We start from the raw sequence: 18,889 nt of genomic DNA on the forward strand, positions 1-18,889 counted from the left end.
AATTCTGGATAACAACATCTGAAGGGAAAAAATACTAATGTTACAGTATAATTGGTATTTTAATTGATAGTAAGAGGAATGATGAACTGCATAGCTGCTGATTACATTTAAAGGATATTCAGAATCTGTTTTAGATCATTCCTTAGAGAAATGGACCCTTATTTTATCAGGTAAAAATTGCTTTTTGTTGTTTCGAAAGAATTATTTCTAAAATTTAAGGAAAAGAGTTGAATGCATTCGACAAAATTGCTCGGTTGATTATTAATAAATGACATGGATATAAAAACAGGAAATCTATTTTACAGAGGCATGCGTTTATCTATATTTTGTTTATTAAATTGCATTATTTTTTTCTTCAGAAATAAAAATATTTCTCTGATTTCAATGACCTTTTGTATTAAACTAATTTTGATTAACATTGTAAAAGTTCATAATAAAAAATTTATTTACAGTTATATACATAAGCAATTACTTTCGAAATCGTTTAAATAATGGATGCCTGTTAGCTTCTCTTTTCAATTTATATTCCATATAAACAGCATCATCTGCACCAGACAAAGAACTCATACTGCCAACACGACGCGATACCTATAAATACAAAATTTATCTTAACATTATGCATTTTTTTTTTATGTTATGGCAATGACACTAAATAGGAAAAAAAAAAAAAACTTATGAATAATATTTTATAATTCGACATACATAAATTATGCACTTTAAGTGTATTGCATTGAAGTTAATGTAAAGGTAATTATATTAACTTTTTTTAATTAATAACCTCAATGATAAATTTCTATTTTCTAAAACTGCATACTAATTGGTAATAATATCAAAGTCTCATAAATGATATTTTGTATGAAAGAAAATTTACTTTCCATGAAAGCAGTATTCAAAACTGATAAATAGTTCTATTTATTTATTTTGTGTCAAAGATCGCCAAAGCAAAGGTCTGCCCTTATACTATAGCTTAATATTAATTTTTTATAAAATGCATAGATAAAATGCATTTTATAAAGCAAAAATTAGATGTCATATAATAATGTTTTACTTTAATTTAAAAAATATTGCATAGTAGAGGCATTTATTTTGTCTTAGTTTGAAATTCTACTTTATATTAAAAAGTCATAATTCTAAAATTGATGGGGGAAAAATTGTTTTGACATTAAATATGATGAATGCTTGTTAGTAATACTGTAAAGACTTATAGGTGGTTGTCAGAACTTTTTTTAAATATTGGTTATTTCTATTACTCTTAACCTGTTATTCACACATTCTTAGAATGATAATTATCATATTACACTAAAATAACTAGACAAATCCTAAATTTATAATTTTACTAAAATAAGCATAGTTAATTTAATAATAAACAGCAATAGTTAATTTTTTAGTTCATAGTAGCAGATTTATGATTCAACTGACCACTTCAAAATTTATCTAGATCACATTTGGTAGATTTGGACAAAACAATTTAGCCTAAAGAACATCAACAACACACACATTCTCTCTCTTTTTTTTTTCCTTATAAAAATGGAGATTAAAGCATGTATTAATATAAAAAGCTAACCAATATAATGCTCAATGCAATTTTATGGATTTTATAACATTGTATGTTTATATTAGAATACTTTTGCTTAATTAATAATTAAAAAGATTGTTATAGCAATAAAAATCATAATACTACCCAAATCTATAAAATTAAAGTAAATATTATATTATGGTTAGACAAGCTTCTGTAACTTACCTTTTGATTACCACCAGAAAATTCAGCTGGGATCTTTTCATCTTCAGCATCAGCATCATTTGCAGCTAGTACTTGTTGTAGCAGCTGAGTTTGCTCCTCTTTAGTTTTATAAAGTAAATCTGTTTGCTGCAATTATTAAGTTTAAAATTAAAAACTAAGGCATGAATATTAGAACAATAAATGCTCTACAGATCTATACCATATTTTTGTCTGAAATTTGTATCTCTTTTTCAAGTATTATGAAATTATAAATGTATGAATAAGTCTAGGCATTAAAGATTATATTAAATTAATTTCTTTAAATATTGTAGTAATATGATTTTCTTAATAATGAGTCAAAAAGCATACAATACTTTATTTTGAAATTTTACCTCTTCCATTCCCATCAGTTTAGTTATAACTTTATAGCTATAACCTTGATTAACAAGAAATCGCTGTCTCTTTCTTGAATAATGCATTTCCATTGTATCTTGAGAAACCAAAGTATAGAAGAATGCATTGTACTCTTCACAAAATGCACCTAAAACAGATAATTATGCAAGAATATTCAATTTAAATAAATATAACAAAAAATATAGAGCAAATATATAGATAAATTATCCAGAAATAATTTACTTTAAAATATGTAGTATCTTTCTATTGATTTTATAAAAAATACTAATACTTCAATCCAGAATATTTTGTAAATTTCTAATTTTTATACAAAGCAATTTTAAAATTGTTATTCGATAAGAAACAGAATATCAAACTTAGAATTCGATAGAATATATGTTTAAAATAATACTAATTCACATATATATTTAAAAATTTCTGTGAAATATAAAGAATAGCCATAAAGAGGGATACAGTTAAAGACAAGTTAAACTGAGAACAAAAACTAATTTAGAAATACAATCAACTGATACAAACTAAAATGACTTAATTAACTAGAAGCACTCGATGTAGAACTTATCCATTAAAAATAGTTACATTATCATCTTGTTTTAACCAAATCATGCACGTAATTATAATAATTTTTAAAATTTATGGCTCAAATATGCTTACAGGTTTTAAATATAAGGTCTATTGAAAAGTAACAATAAAATAAATGTCGACAAAAATGTAATTTTTTGTGTGCTTATAGTTGATATACTTTGACTTTAACTTATGTGTTTTCCTGATGTCAACCTATTATTTGTTAACCCGTTATCTGTCTTTCATTCTTTTACTAAATATTCTTCATTTGAAACATATAACATTTTTAATAGATGAAAAATAAATCACCATTTTATTCACATGGATAAATATTTATAATTCATTTAATATTAAATTTACATTCATTTCCACTTCATTTCATATGGTATGCTACTATTAAATGAAAATTATCAGTTGATGAGTAGTTGTAATTATGACAAATGATTATTAAATAATTTATATAGTTTTAATAAAAAAGCTTAATTATAAAAAAGTGATAAATTATTACATTAATTAATAATCAGAATAATGAAACTTGCACTGATTTCAAGTTCTACATTCATGTTTTCTAATCACTTGAGTCCAATGGGGTTTCAAAATTTTTTTTGCTAAATAGCAAACCTTTTTTAGCTCTCAAAATTCTTCCAAGTCTTTGAGCTTCTTGTCTTCTTGAACCACCATGACTGGATATTTGAATTAAAACATTAGCTTCAGGCAAGTCAAAGGAAGTATCTGCAACTTTAGACACAAATATGGTATTGACTTTGGGATTATACTTGAAGTTCTGAAGAATTTGCATTCTCTCAGCTTGAGAGGTTGGGCCATAAATATAAGGTCTATTAAAATAAATGGACAAATTATCATTAAAAACCTTTTGCTCATAATTTCGTAGAAATGAAATAAAACAAGGAATATAAAAATAAATATTAACTATTTGTACTTTTAATGTATTAAAACTTAACTTGACAAATATAATAAACAAATTTAATTGGCATGTATAAATAGGCGTAAATATTAAAATTAACCAAAAAAAAATACTTCTAAAAATTTAACTGAAAATATAGTAAAAATGATAACAAAATTTCCAAACAGAAATATTTTAATTTTTATTTCACGTGTGAGCAATATTTATCACTAACTGAGTACTTGAATTTTTCAGTACAATAAAAATGCAAATAAAATTACTGTATAAAATGGAAAATATTGTAACTGAAATAAAAGAATAGAATCAATGTGCTTTAAGGCATGATTAAATTAGATAACAAAATAAATTAAATTTTTCAGAATTGCTATGATTATTATAATTTTTTTTTAAAAAAATGCACAATTAGAATGAGACTAAGAAGCAAAAACTGTACATTCCCAATAACTGTCAAGTAAAGTGACAAATTTCATATATCCTGCACTCCAACACAAAGATTAAAACTTAAAGAACAATGATTGCTTTAGAACAGAAAATCCACTTGTATTTTTCTCATTAACAAATACAATTGTAACTAAAAAACACGGCAATAGAAGTTAAAGAAAATCACATGTATTTCCATATCATTTATTAAGCATATCTGTTTTTAAAAAACTTTAAAATTCTGAAAAAAAATGAAACTACATACAAGTATTAAAAGACAAAATTATACATTATATGTGCTGATCAGTGTTACAACAAAAGACACAATTATTATATGTGCAGACAAATGTTAAAATTATACAATTAATTTCAACACTTGTCATTCAAAGACATTCAAAAAGAGAGTGTGTGCTTCATTATTAGTACTTTTCTTTCAAAAAATATATAAAATGGAGTGAACATCATTTCCAAAAAGCTTTTTATATATAACTATTCAACAAATTAACAACCTTTTTAAACAGTTATTTTTTGATAAAAAAGAAATAAATTAATAAAAATTACCTGTTCATTTTAATAGCATAATGCTTCAAAGCAAAAACATTGTCTGAGAATACAATGACTTTATCACTCCTTATTTCATGATATCGAATAAGAAATTGGCAAGCTCTGAATTTATTAGGATTCATTACAAATAGAAGCTGAAATAGTAAAAGTATATAAATTTTACAAATAATCAAATCTTTAATAAAGTAAATAATTATATTCAAATACAAGATAAAATTCTATTCATCTTATATAATACACATACTGCTGGAAAATTGTTATGAATAAATTTCTTTAAATTTGTTATGAATAAATTTTATATAGCAACCACAAAATTAAGAAAAGCAAAATGTTTTTGAATGAGTATGGAATATGGTAAGAGATGTAAACTTTAATTTATTTATGCTCATTTGTTGCAAGATAGTGTTGACATTTAAAGGATCCCATGCTAATGGAGAGATGCTGTTCCAAGTAAAAGTTTTATAGGAAAGATTTAAATGATAAAGTAGAAATTGTTGGCCTATCTTTTCAATGATTTGCATAGTTTGCATTTAACTATTTGATAGGGGGGGGGCATGAAAGTTGATACTTTGCTTAACATCACACATAGCATTGTTTTACATACGAGGAAAACATTTAAAAGTAGTGTAAATGTGTAGCATCAAGTGAGGGAGGAGTCATATTCGAAATATTTGTCTGCAAGAGTTATCCTATTAGTACATTATCCTCTCAAAATGGTAAATAAGTTTCTTGATGCGACAGAACACTGGATTTCTCAAAAAGCTATAGCAAGAAGATAGGGAGAAAGAGGACTGCAGATCTGTTGCGAGTATTCCATGGAACAGACTGTACCATATCTTACACTTACAATGCTGTTATAAAAGCTGCCACAGGACGGGACAATATTGCATTTGCATACCATTCTCAAATGAAAATAGATTTGTCATTTGGATTGTAGATATCAAATGACTTTGCATGTGAATGATACAGCTTATCAACTAGGAAATAACCAGAAAAGAGACCAATTTACAATACTATGGTATGGATATATTTACAATATATGTGGACAATTTACAATATCATGGTCAGCATCATGATCAATGACTATATACTCCTATATATGATTATAACTGAAACTATGACTGACCAATGATATATTGATAAAGTTCCACTGCCTAATATTTGCCTTTTCTGGCTGCTGTCAACAAATTTATTTTATAGAAAATAACACAACATATTGTTGAATATCCTTTCTTTCTAAGACAATGCTTTATATTTATTGTACCTTCTCTACACCCCCCCCCCCTGAAAATATTTGGGATATCATCCCATCAATGCACTGACAGAAGAATGGGAAATAAAGCCATAACCAGCTGTTGGATAATATAATGCAAATAATAGCATGGAAAACAGAATGTATCATCATATTCCATGATGGACATACCCCATATTGACACCTTTCACATACTTGCCTATGTCCTTTCAAAGCTATTTTTTTTAAAATTATTATTATTATTTCTCTTCTTACATACCATCAAATAAACACTTTTCTTCTTTCAGATGTTTAAAAATTTACTGTATTTCCCAGCAACAATAGTGTATTCTATTGGGATCCATCCTTGTTTAATGTCACATTAGAATGCAATGTATGATCTGCCCTTAGTCAGAAAAATAAAAATTCTTGTAAGAAAAATAAATAGTACTTTCCTAAGACATATAATTCCATTGCACTTTATTCATCATTTACATTAGTTTTCATATGAAAATACATTTTACAATTAATTAGTGTACATGCCTTTCTATAAATTTTAAATGTAGGTCTGATTCAACCTAGCCTCAGCAACATAGCTTATTCAATATTTTCAAATGGATAAGAGGGGGGGGGGTGAGAAAAGAATTTTATAAAATATTATTTAAAAAAAGTGGCAAAAGAATGTTAACTGCATAGATATTCAACATTCCTTAAGAATTTTACTTTGTGAGAAAGAACAAGTATATGAAATAAAATATAATCCTTTACATACCAGTTTCTTTGCTGCCTTCGCAATAAGATATTCCCGATAAAATTCTGGTGTCATTGGACACCACACCTGAATAAAAGAAAACAAAATTCACTTGTTTAATAATTCAAATTAAAATTTCAAAATTCTGTAATTTATGATGTACAAGAAGTGCAAACACAATATATACTTTATAAGAATGCATCAAATTTCTACACTAAAACTAAAAATTAAGAATTTCCCATTCATATAAAGGTTTTGAATGGGAAGTTCTAACCAGTTGGCTTCATATAATATATAAAACTATAACATATAAAACTGAGCAAACCCCATATTTCAATAATCTAAATGAAACTAATTGTTTAACAGCAGCACAAAAACCATAAAGTCATACAAACATTCTCAAAGATAATTTCAATTTTTACTTTATTTATTTTAACTGTATTAATGTAATCAATTTCAATTATGACAAGGATTAACAATCAGCACAGCTAACTTTCAACTTTCAAAGGCATTAATAACTTTTCAAAAGATACTGAATTCTAGCTGAAATGCAAGATTAGATATTTAATTAAAAAATTTTCAATAACAATATCATGAATTTAAAAAAATCAATTCACATAATTAAATATATAATTATTATATATATATAAAAAATGGTACTGTAAAATAAGAATTATGTAATGAACAATTTGTTTCTTTATATAAAAAAATTTTATAATAAGAAAGAATAAAGATAAAGAAATAATAAAGAAATTTTATTATTTTTTTATTCATTGAAAAATCAATAAGCTTACCTCAGCACACTGCACTTTTGCAATATAGCCACCATTTTGAAGTTCTAACCAGTTGGCTTCATATAATTTTGGTCCAATTAAGAAATTCAGATCTTGAATTTTATCATCCTCTCTTACCAAAGTTGCAGTAAGTCCTAATTTACAATGAGCTTGAACAATAGTTAAAACACGTCTAAACATCTTAGCTGGAATAGTGTGTACCTCTAAAATTCAAAAGAAAAATTAGTCATTAAAGAAACTAACTTGCAAACAAACAAATATAAAACACAGCTTCATTAAATAAATGCATCATGTTATTTTAAAAAATCATATTTTGCATTTGAAAAGGATGCCTTACTAGATATACAAGAATTATCAAGAAAATCAATTTTCATTGTAATCTTAAGCACAATAGTCACTTTTGGAATCAGTTAGCAATGAAATATTTTCTATTTTTTCCCCATCATCTTTCACAATATATTGCATTCCAGATGTATAAATACGATTGTATTAACCAAATTGTATTTCAAATGTGATTCTTAAATTTCATAAAAGGGTTTGTTTTTTTCCCTGAACTTTTACCATAAACTATTAAAAACCAAACTGTATAAAACTTATATTCATATTTTTTCAATTGTTAATGAAAACTAAAATTAAGAACAGTCTGAATATTGATAAACAGTCTCACTAAATCAACTTGAAATATACAAAATATTTTTTATTACTGCAATTCAATATCTAAAATGTTTCACTTTAAATTTAAAAGTTTCAGAAATGATAGAAATCCCATGAAACAAAAAGTTTTCTGCTTATGTGACTTAAACTATAAACTTTCATTTTGAAACATGAGTTGGATTTTCATACTATGAATTGTTGTAGAATATAGAATATTTTATTGCAAATAATCATTTCCATAAGTTAAGCACAAAATAATAATAAAAGAATCACCAAAAATGAAATTAATTAAATACAGAAATGAGGTTAAATTCACCATCAAGAAGCATTAGACCCCACTCTTGTTCTTTCAACCAATTCATCACTTGATCTGCTTCCCAAGACCTTTTCTGAGTATGGGTTATCATAGAATAGGTAGTAATACAAATGCCACAACCTAAATTAAAAGAAGTGTTTAACAAAATATGTTACAAAATCAAACAAAATTTGGTCACTTAACAAAACTATCACTAAATTTCAATTGGGTACTTCTTTTGTTTTTTTTATCTAGCAAAATTATAGGTTTTTGTTAGTTTTAATAAAGACATATTCTGACCAAGTATAGCCTTTATTAATATCAATAAACGCTCAGAGATCAGCTAAATTTAAGCAGAGATAAAAAAAATTTTAATTCCTTTTTAAAACAATATATTTGTAAAATAATACAGAGATGAAGACATATTTTCATCTATTCTCTGCAATTACTCCAGATGAACAAGAGATTTTAGACTGGGAGGTCTTAGAATACAAAGGATAGATTTTTAAATTTTTAGAAAAATTTCGAGTTTAAAAAAACCAGCTGATTTTACAAAACAAAGAGGATCAAAGCTTATATGGCAGGATCAAGAACACAAACTTTATAGCTGAAAAATGATTTAAACTTATGGTTTCAAATATAAAATAAATTTTGATTAGGATCAAAGCAATAATCCATGAATGGATTAGAGTTTTAACTTCTACTATGTCAAAATATTATTAACAACTAAAATTCAGAGAAATAGATGTTTTTCTGTTAACAGAAAAAAATTAAAATATCAATTCATAATTATACCAGGAATATAAATATTATTAATATGTCAGATCAAAAACATTTTTAAATATTTCTATTATATTATGTTCTATTATTATATTAAAGTGATCAACTAGTTCACTGGAAATGCTGAATGGCTTAATAAGCATAGTTTAAACAACATTTATGTATATGTAAAGAAATATTTTACTGCAAAATATTTAATTAAATGCATACCCATTGGTTTATCCTTAGCATCTGAAGTAAAACGACAAATCATACTATCATCTGCAGTTGACCACATTTTAAACTGAAAAACAGAAGTGAAAAATTTATTAAATTCAAAATTTACAACAAATATTTTAGTTTAAGCTTATACACGATTTTTAAAAGAGAATATGATGTTATCTTACTTGTGTCTTCCACTGTTCTACAGAAACACCAGAATTACATAAAACCAAACAACGTTTTCTGACTGTACAACATGCAGTCACGCCAACTAAAGACTTTCCAGCACCTAAATAATTAGAACATTTAAATAATTAAAACAAAAGGAAACATAATTTCTGAAAGTTTTAAAAATCCAATTCTAATTCTTTGAAATTTTTAACTTTTCTATAAAATATTTTAAATTTATTTCAAAACATGCTTTAATATTCACTCCCCCCCCCCAAACCCAATTCATGAATAACATGAAAATAAGTAAAGAGGAAGAAGTGCATGAATTATAATATGAATTAGTCAGATTTTTTTTATCCCAATGACTTACTTATTTTGAATGGCACAAAATAATTCATTTACATATTAACTTTTGGATAAATTTTTTCCCTACTTTTTAAATTTTCAGATTAAATAATATTTTTTTTTTTTTTTTTAAGAATTTCCTAATAAATGATAGAATTTTTTTTTTTTTTGATAATTAGTTGGTGCTTACCAAAGTAATAATAATTATTATATATATATATATATCTTACTACACAAATGTTCTTCAATAGATTATTCAATTTTTATTTTAAAAAAATTATTATTTTTTTAGAACTTTTGCTTAATGATTTCCTTAAAGCAAATTAAGGAAAAAGATAATCGGCAGTAAGAAGTACTCTCACTTACATACTTTTTATCTTCATTATTCAAAATCTAATCTTGAATTAATTTTGCCTTATTGGGACATTATATTATCTTGGTTGGCAAAATTAATTTACAATTTAACTACTAGAACAAAGTAGTGATGCTATTCCTGGACTAAATAAATTCTCCAAAATTTTGTTTAAATTTACTGAATATTATATAATTTTGGTTTTAATAAAATTAAATATATATCATATTCTGTATTTTAAGGATTTACTTTTCCCGTCGGGGTTCTTTTTTATTTGCTAGTCCTTCAGTGACAGATAATAACTTTTATTAACACGAAGATGACAAATATACAGCTGAGACGAACACAGGAAATACATAGCAGCATACTAAAAGAAACAGTAGTCCACAAGTAGTAATCAGTAGCAGTAGAAACCACAGCACACAAAGTGGCCAGACAGAATTCAGCAAAAGGAGAGAATTCACACACTTAAGTTCTCTCCAAACATCTGCAAATCTCCAATGTCTCCTCACTTTAGCTGTATCCAACTCTTCATCTCACCACTACATGATTGGCTACTCCACACATGACACGAAGCTGCTTCTACAATAAACAACAGGACTCGGCACACAGCTCAATTAAGCAATCTTTGAGCTCTTTGCTAGACTGATCCAACTAATCGCCGTAGGCTCTTTACATGATTCCAACTCCAATGATTCCGTTGATGACTGATTACGATTGAGACGTTTGTAGTTCCCGGGAGGCAAGCAGAGAACTTCCTTTGTCAATCAGGCATATCTCGGTTCTTGTTAGATGGATCATTAAATTCATTCATTAAAATCATTGCCAAGCTCTGGGATTACTGGCCTAGATACCTATTTACAATAATCCAATACAGATTATTGTAAATAGGTCTTTCTGGTGATAGAACTAACCGTGTTGGGAAGCAACATTACAGGTTTGTAACAGTATATTATATTATAATTTGGATCAAAATTATATCCAAAATCTATTAAAAAATAATTAAAGAAATCAGATTTGACTTGATAAATACATATATAAGATAAAAAGCAATTACTTACTTGCAACTTTACTAATTAAGCACAGCTTCAGGTTAAATAATTAAAATAAGTCAAATATAATATTTATTCCTATGCCAAAAAGCCAAGTTAAACCAATACAAGTAACAATAATTTTAATTCTATTTAATTTTTGATAAAATGTAAATTGTTCATAAAAAATAATTTTGACAAAGCATTTTAAATACAATATTTCTACTAAAAAAAATCTTCATCAATAAAAATTTTAATTGTTCATTAGGAAATATGAAATTCATTCAGCATTCTGTAAATTAATCTATCATTATCTAATCTATCAAAATTATATAAGGTTTTAATAAAGTTTAAGAAAAAATAAAATTATTTTAAATACCACACGGCAAGACAATTATTCCTGATCTTGCTCTCCCATTTCCAAACATTTTTCTTAAACTCTTTTCCTGGTAAGGTCTTAAAATTGCCAGTGGTCTTAAATCCATGCTTTAAATAAATGAACAGAAATAAATTAAATTTCCATCCAATAAAATTTTTTAAGCAAATTATTTACATAATATTAAAATGATTTTGCATGGTGTAGTAAATTTCAATGGAAGATAATTACAAAGACAGAGAAAATACAAAATAATGTGTTATTTATCTGCATGTTGTCTCAATGTGAAAAACAAGCACCTATGAAAAAAATTCCTGAATTATAAGGCTTTTTTTAACAGTATAATTTTTGTTAGTAAATTTTGATAATAAAATGACAAAACAGAATTTAAAATTCTACAGGAAAATGGTTACAAAAAAATATGTTGAAGATGCAAATATTCAAATTAACAACAAAGCTTACTTAATATCAGGATTCACTGTATCATTTTTAAAATCATATTCTGCAAGTAGAGGGTACTCCAACTCAATGCACCTTTGAAAAGAATTACACAATTATTTCAGCAATTGACAGAGATACTAAAATAAATTATTTAAACATAGATAACTTTATATTTGGATTTTTTTCCCCACAAATTTTGCTTACCATAAAGTGATTAAGAATATTCTTGTATTACCATTCTGGGCACTGGCATTAAAATTTCATTGTCTTAAACAGTATTAGCTGGTAATACCATAAAATCTTAATTTATTATTTTAACTTATATGACATTGAAATAATCTAAGTATAAAGACAGCTGTATAGAATAAATTTATCATACTCCATAAGAAATGCAAATCAAAAATCATATTATAAATTTAGATTTCAATTTCTTGATCCCAAAATTAGAAGGGGGAGGGAAAAATAACTACAACATCAATCGCAAAAACTTTTATAGATATATGCATAAAAAAAATCTATTGCAGCTATATATCAAGATTTTTTTAAGCTGAATAACTTGATTGAAATGTGCAAAAAGAAAAATCATAATAATATTAGAAATATTTTAATAAAAACTATATTAAATCCATAAAATTACTTTTTTTTGAAATTCATATAATGAACTGAAAGACACTGCATATATCATTTTGAATTTATTTCAAATATAAATAGACAAAAATTAAGCTTTCTATTACATTTTAATTTATGTAATTAAGATAAGTACTCATAACTGATAAATTTACAATACAGATAAAAAAATTATTTATAATAGAAAAGCATAATTATCTGATTACTTTTGAATAAATGAGAATTGCTTCTCAAATATTTAAATAACTTTAAACATTAAAAAAAATCAACATATTTGATTTTAAAACTGAAATAAATACATAATCTTAACCTCTTTTGAAGTACTTCAATCTTTTCTTGATTTATTTCAACAGCAACAGTTTGCATATCTTCCTTTTCTTCATCTTCATGTTCTAACTTCTCATAAAAATTAGCAATATCATCAGGAACAGTATCACTTTTCTCAGGAGTTTTATCTGCACTGGTACTAGCACTACCATTCAACTTTAAAAACAAGCATATAATTAAAAAGACTTATTAGAAATTAAATTCATAAATAAAGCTTTCATACATGTTTCAAATATAAAAAAATTATTATAAGAAATTTTATTAAATACTAATTTTTATTATATATATGTGTGTGTGTATGTAATAAAGTGTAAAAATATGCTTTCCTATTTATTGTGCTAATAAAATTCATTATGAGCCCAATTAATAATAGTTTACATAAGCTACTCTGTTTTTTAATTGAGCATCCTCAAAATTTTCACTATCTTGTTAAAACAGCCATCATGTACAATCCAAGCAAACATTCAGAAAGAAATTAAGGCTAAATTAAATAACTAAAAAACATTTTATTTAATAATTATGGCAAAATACAAGTCTGAATAACCATATAATTGCTGCAATTCATATCTTTAGAAAATAGTACAAAAAATTTCTGCTTGTAATTTATTAGATCAAATTTTCTATTTATTAAACTGAATTTAAAAAATAACTCAATGGTTAAAAAAAATATAATGATAAGCTCTGTAGGAATACATATATAATATATTAATAAAGCAGAAATAGACGAGATATTTATGATCAATATTTAACAATGAAAATACTACACACAATTCTTAAATTACTAATCAAAATCTTACTATGTTCTTTTTTTATTATTATTATTATTATAAGGATTAACTAAGAATGAATAAATTAATGTATTTGATTACATTCTTGGAACAAAAATAATCTATAAACCCTTTCTTAATTAATAAATGTATAATACCTGAAGAGCATTTTTTGTTGAGTCTTTTCCTGTTATTAAATTTCCAACATCATCAGCATCTCGCTTTAAGCGACATTCTTGTATGACAGGATCTTTTAGAAGTTTTTGTAAAACCTCCTAGAAAATTAAGCCAAAAAAAAAAAAAAATTAAAAGCAGCAATAGAAAAAAGAGCAATTCTAATATCATAAATAAAATTTAAAAAATCACCAATTTCCTTAGAAAGTTTCTACAATTTCTTTTAATAATGCTTAATTTATTATATAATGTCACAATATTTCTATGCAATTCCAACAAATAAATTTTACTCATAGTATAAAGGCAAAATTTTTTAAAATCTACAATTCTAGTGACAAGTAGTTTTAAATATACATTTAAGTTTTTTTTATGCTTATAAATGAAACCTAAACTTCCTTCCCTTGTGTCACTTGAGTTATTTTAATTTCATTTGTGATTTTTTGTTCATCTTACAAAATCAAATATCAAAAATAAAGGAAAATCTATATTAACTTAATTAATAAAAAAATAATATTAACAAATTAAAATATAAATTAAACATTTTTAAAAAGTTTTTTTTTTTTTTTTTTTTTGTCAGCTTCTGCTTCTAACAAAATATTGGTTGAAATAAAGTAGTAAATTTCAGAATTATATGGTAGGTAAAAAATTTCAGAATGTATTATAAGTTGTAGTAATATATTACTTATTGCAATACCTACAGTACATTTTTTTAAAGTTAAATAAAAATAAATAAAATGTGCATTTCTTATTCTAATTAGGGAAATAAAATATTACAAATATTTAAGAATAAAATTTTCATAGAAGGAAGAAAAAAAAAAAACTATCACACATATAAATTCATTGCATCAGTTAAACAGGATTTAAAATACAGAATAAGCTCAACAGTCCACTTTTAAAAAATTGCACAAATTACCAAAATATTGGTTATATTTACTTGCTTTTAATTCAAAATTTTAGGTGCTTTGAATCAATTTTATTGTTTAACACTCAAAAGTTATTAATTTCTTAATGCAAAAATATAAAAAATAATAATGCAGTACTTAAAACAACAAGTAATACCTTAATATCCTATATCCACTAAATAATAACTTAGTCAGATAATATTCTATAGAAAAAATTTCAAGCATTTTTTATCAATGCATTCTCATTTTAAACATTGCTAAAAAAAAATTTATGTTATTAAACTATTTTACTGTTCAATATCAAACAGTTTATTGACTATTCAATATTTAGTTTTACATACTTATAGTAAACCTTTTATAAATATGATGTAATAGAGGCTTAAAAAAAAAGACATATACTTACAGGAAAAGGACTCTCAATAAAATATCGATTATGCTTTAAAACAAGCTTGATCTTTCCATAACTTACAGTACAAAGCTAGAAAGTAAATTTTGAAGAAATTTTTAATTAGTATGTAATAAAACAAAAAATATTTACAACTATTTCATTTAGAGAATCATATAATAATAAATTACCTTAATAAATTCAACAATCCCATCAGGAATGCTAGTTTTACTTAATCGCTTTAAATATTCAATTATGTCATTTGTCTGCAGGCCTACAGAAACAGCAGCATACAATGAATATGCAGTTAACCGGTATTCATGTATATGTTCAGGTCGGCAAACAGGCTATAGGAAGAAAACAAAATGTGCATAAATTGTTTAATTTTCATATTAACATTAAGAATAACAAGTTTGCAAAAAATAGAAAATTGCATGGAGTATCATTATGTACACACAGAAATAACACTGAATGTATCTATGTATTTAACAGTATAATATAGATTTAAACAGATATCAATTTTTAATGCTGATAATATTGCATTTAATATTCTGTGAAAAAAAATATATATTTCAGATGAAAATTTGATTTTTGGAAGCTCTTATCATAGCTTTAAGGTTCCAAAATATGTCTTGGTCAAAATTTCATCAACCATATTATGGTTTATCTTTATTTATTAAACTGAAGTAATGAAGAATAACATGAATTTATTATCAGATTTTTCTTTTATCAAAGAATCAAATTTAATTAAGAAAGATGTTTTGAAAACAGCACATTTTAAAAATTTTATTTAAATATTTATTATTATTATTAAATATTTATTTATAATTTTGTTTACATAAAACTACAAATTAATTGACTTTGCATGCTTCAAACCACAAAAGAAAAGTCTAAATTTCAACCATGTGGCAAGAAGTAATTGCAGTAACATTTCACAATCAATATTTCTATACGAGATTTGTTAGTCGCTGCATATTCAGCATCATCTCATAGGAACCAGCGAGCTGGAAACTAACACAATATGTTAAAATATTTGCTGATGATACTACTATGCTACATAGCTTTTAACTATTACCTCTAAAAGAGCTGTCACTCATTTAAGTTACAATTTAATTTATAATTTTGTATTAAAAAAACATTTACATCAAAATAAACAAGTTAAAATTTACAATGAGAATCATTAATTTGACAAATAATTACTTTCTAATAAAAAACGAGCATACCATTAATAAATGTTTAATGTTTAAATCAAAAATCATAACCATAATCAGAAATCAAAGGAAATATAATCATGTACAAATTATAATCACATAAATATTCATCAGATTAAATAACTGTATTTAGATCTCAAAGAAATGTAATTAAAATATTTCATATAACATTTCAAAAATTTTTTTATGGAATTTACTGGAAAATTGTAGAATGTATTTGCAATATAATATGAATTTTATTACTGAATTATAAGTATGACTTACTTCAGAAATGGCAATGAGAAAATCATGAGCATGTTTGTAAACAGGTGAAAATGCTTCTAAGAAAATATGACCATCTGGTGCCTATACAAAAAAAACAAATATTCTTAAGCATAAGTTTGTGTTATTTTTTACAGGAAACTAAATAATTACTTGACCTAGATAACTTTGGAATTTCGCATACAACTGACATTAAAGGATAATCTGAATTTTTTTACATACAGAAGATTAATAATAAAAATTATGTTATAAAAATGCATTTTATAATAGAATATTAGATGATATTAAAACTTATTTAAAAACTATTTTTAGTTCATTGAAAGTAAACAACGCAAACTAAAATATATAAATGAACTTAATAATTGAATAAAAGGAAATTATAGAATGGCTTTTTTCATTTTCTATATCTGATTAATTTATTAAAACTTCAACTTTTCTTTCAAAACTCAACTTGGACAATTTTTCTTTTTAAAAAACCAGAACTGAAAGGGGGGGAAAACCGTTATATATTTCAATTATCTTCTATAATATAAAATATTAAAAAACTCACTTTTTAAAATAATTATAACATTAATTAGTTTTGTTATAAAAGGAAACGTACCACCCAAATTGGTCGAGATTCATGATCAAGACGAAGCTCCATAAGTTTTCGATAATCTTTAGCTCCAAATTCATCTTCCTGAGTTCCATCAGAAATTTGTTGTGCAGCAGCAGCAGGAATAATATCTAACAATATGTAAAATATATAGTTAGGAAATACAATAATAAATATTAGGTAATTTTACGTGCAAGAAAAACACAGGAAAAATTTCAAATGTATGAAAATTATTATGTGCTCGATAAATTATAATGTCAATAATGTTTCTTTAACTTTTAAACAATACATCCCAGAGGTAGTTATCAGAATGTTTAAATGGTTACTAAGGCATATGTTTAGAGAGTAAAGTGCACAAATGAAGTACCAATGACACAGGCATTTTAATTCTTTCTCTAACTATAAGCATTAATGCTAAACCATTATGTAATTTTGTGTCCTACTTTAATAAACCATTAAACAAAGTTTATATTTTTGAGGACATTAATAAGTGAAAAATATAATTTTTTTTCATCCTTTTTACCCCTTTTTGAATCTAATTTTTGTGCTTAAAAATGATTTATATTGAAAAATTAACGTTCTTTTTTTAGGGGTGGGTGGGACGAGAGGTGAGTTACTTCTGCGATTGATATATTTTAGTAGAATTTTAAATGTAAAATTGAATACTCACAAAAAATGAATGCAATATATTAATTTGATCATCAGAAATTCGATAATTTGAATTTCATTTTTTTTTTTTTTTTTTGTAAACCCAATTTAAAATTTTTATTTGAATAATGTTCTCTTTATGCTTCAGAAAGTTAAAACTATATTTAGATATATTGACATGTATAAAAAGCAACATTTGAAACTTCCACTAAAAATAAGTGGGAAGGGGAAGAAGAGGGGAAAAATCAAATGCATAAAACAAATTAAAGGAAATGAAAACAATTTACCAGTTTCAGTATCTTCATCCACAAATTCTTCTTCAAATCCTCTTTTTGAAAATTTCTTTTTACCTTTTTTCCAATCTGTTAATCAAAATTAAGAATGCAAAATATAATGAATAATATGTAAAAATTTATACTACCTAAAACAATATTTAATTTTAAAAAAACACAAGCAATGCAAACACTTAAAAATCAAGTTCAATAATAATTTTACAAAAAGAAACGATTTAAAAATCAAATCTTATTAATATATACCTTTACTAGTCTTTCCCATTTTTTAAGAAAAAATTAACAACTGTTTATTTTCTCTAAATAAGCATGAAATTCATGAAGAAACGAGGAGAGCAGAGCTAACAATTTACACTACTCTTTTCATCTGTCGGTGAGCTGCAAGCTGTATCGTGTGTTTCAAAACAAAAATTTATGACAGTTAAAATTTTACAGCTAGTGTTCTTCTAATCCTTAGCATTTAATTTCCGTCTCAATGTAATTGTTAATGAGTTTTATCGGAATGTATGGTTTAAAAAGAAAAAAATAAAATTTTCATTAATCTCATAGACTTTATTTATTTACATTTATCAATTTATACTTTAATTGAAATTTTTTTTTAAAAAAAAGGAAAAAGTCTTGCAACTTTGTGGATATGATTAATGCTTTCTTCTATATGGCAACAGTTTTGTAATGT

The 18,889-nt window shown here is 24.9% G+C and overlaps 1 protein-coding gene across 1 annotated transcript; it reads right to left on the reverse strand.

Annotated features, from left to right (window-relative positions):
- Positions 1-427: 427 nt before the first annotated feature.
- LOC129981104 (general transcription and DNA repair factor IIH helicase subunit XPB-like) lies at positions 428-18,622 on the reverse strand. Its single transcript, XM_056091778.1, has 20 exons — positions 18,460-18,622; positions 18,211-18,285; positions 17,282-17,406; positions 16,684-16,764; positions 15,400-15,555; positions 15,227-15,301; positions 13,906-14,022; positions 12,964-13,136; positions 12,048-12,119; positions 11,589-11,695; positions 9,496-9,599; positions 9,320-9,392; positions 8,351-8,470; positions 7,381-7,583; positions 6,608-6,673; positions 4,602-4,738; positions 3,317-3,531; positions 2,113-2,261; positions 1,742-1,867; positions 428-588 (listed from the first exon to the last, which is right to left on the reverse strand). Exons 1-20 carry the CDS (start codon positions 18,476-18,478, stop codon positions 469-471), a joined length of 2,313 nt encoding a protein of 770 aa, XP_055947753.1. The 5' UTR covers positions 18,479-18,622; the 3' UTR covers positions 428-468.
- Between the last annotated feature and the right edge of the window lie 267 nt (positions 18,623-18,889).

The sequence above is a fragment of the Argiope bruennichi genome, chromosome 8 (genome assembly GCF_947563725.1).
Source record: "Argiope bruennichi chromosome 8, qqArgBrue1.1, whole genome shotgun sequence".
NCBI lineage: Eukaryota > Metazoa > Arthropoda > Arachnida > Araneae > Araneidae > Argiope > Argiope bruennichi.

Excerpts from the sequence above, each read along its gene's own strand:
- LOC129981104 (XM_056091778.1), bottom strand. Across the intron at positions 15,302-15,399 it reads GGATTGTTGAATTTATTAAG|CTTTGTACTGTAAGTTATGG; the intron begins GTAATTTATTAT and ends TTTACTTTCTAG. Across the intron at positions 2,262-3,316 it reads AATTTTGAGAGCTAAAAAAG|GTGCATTTTGTGAAGAGTAC; the intron begins GTTTGCTATTTA and ends TATCTGTTTTAG.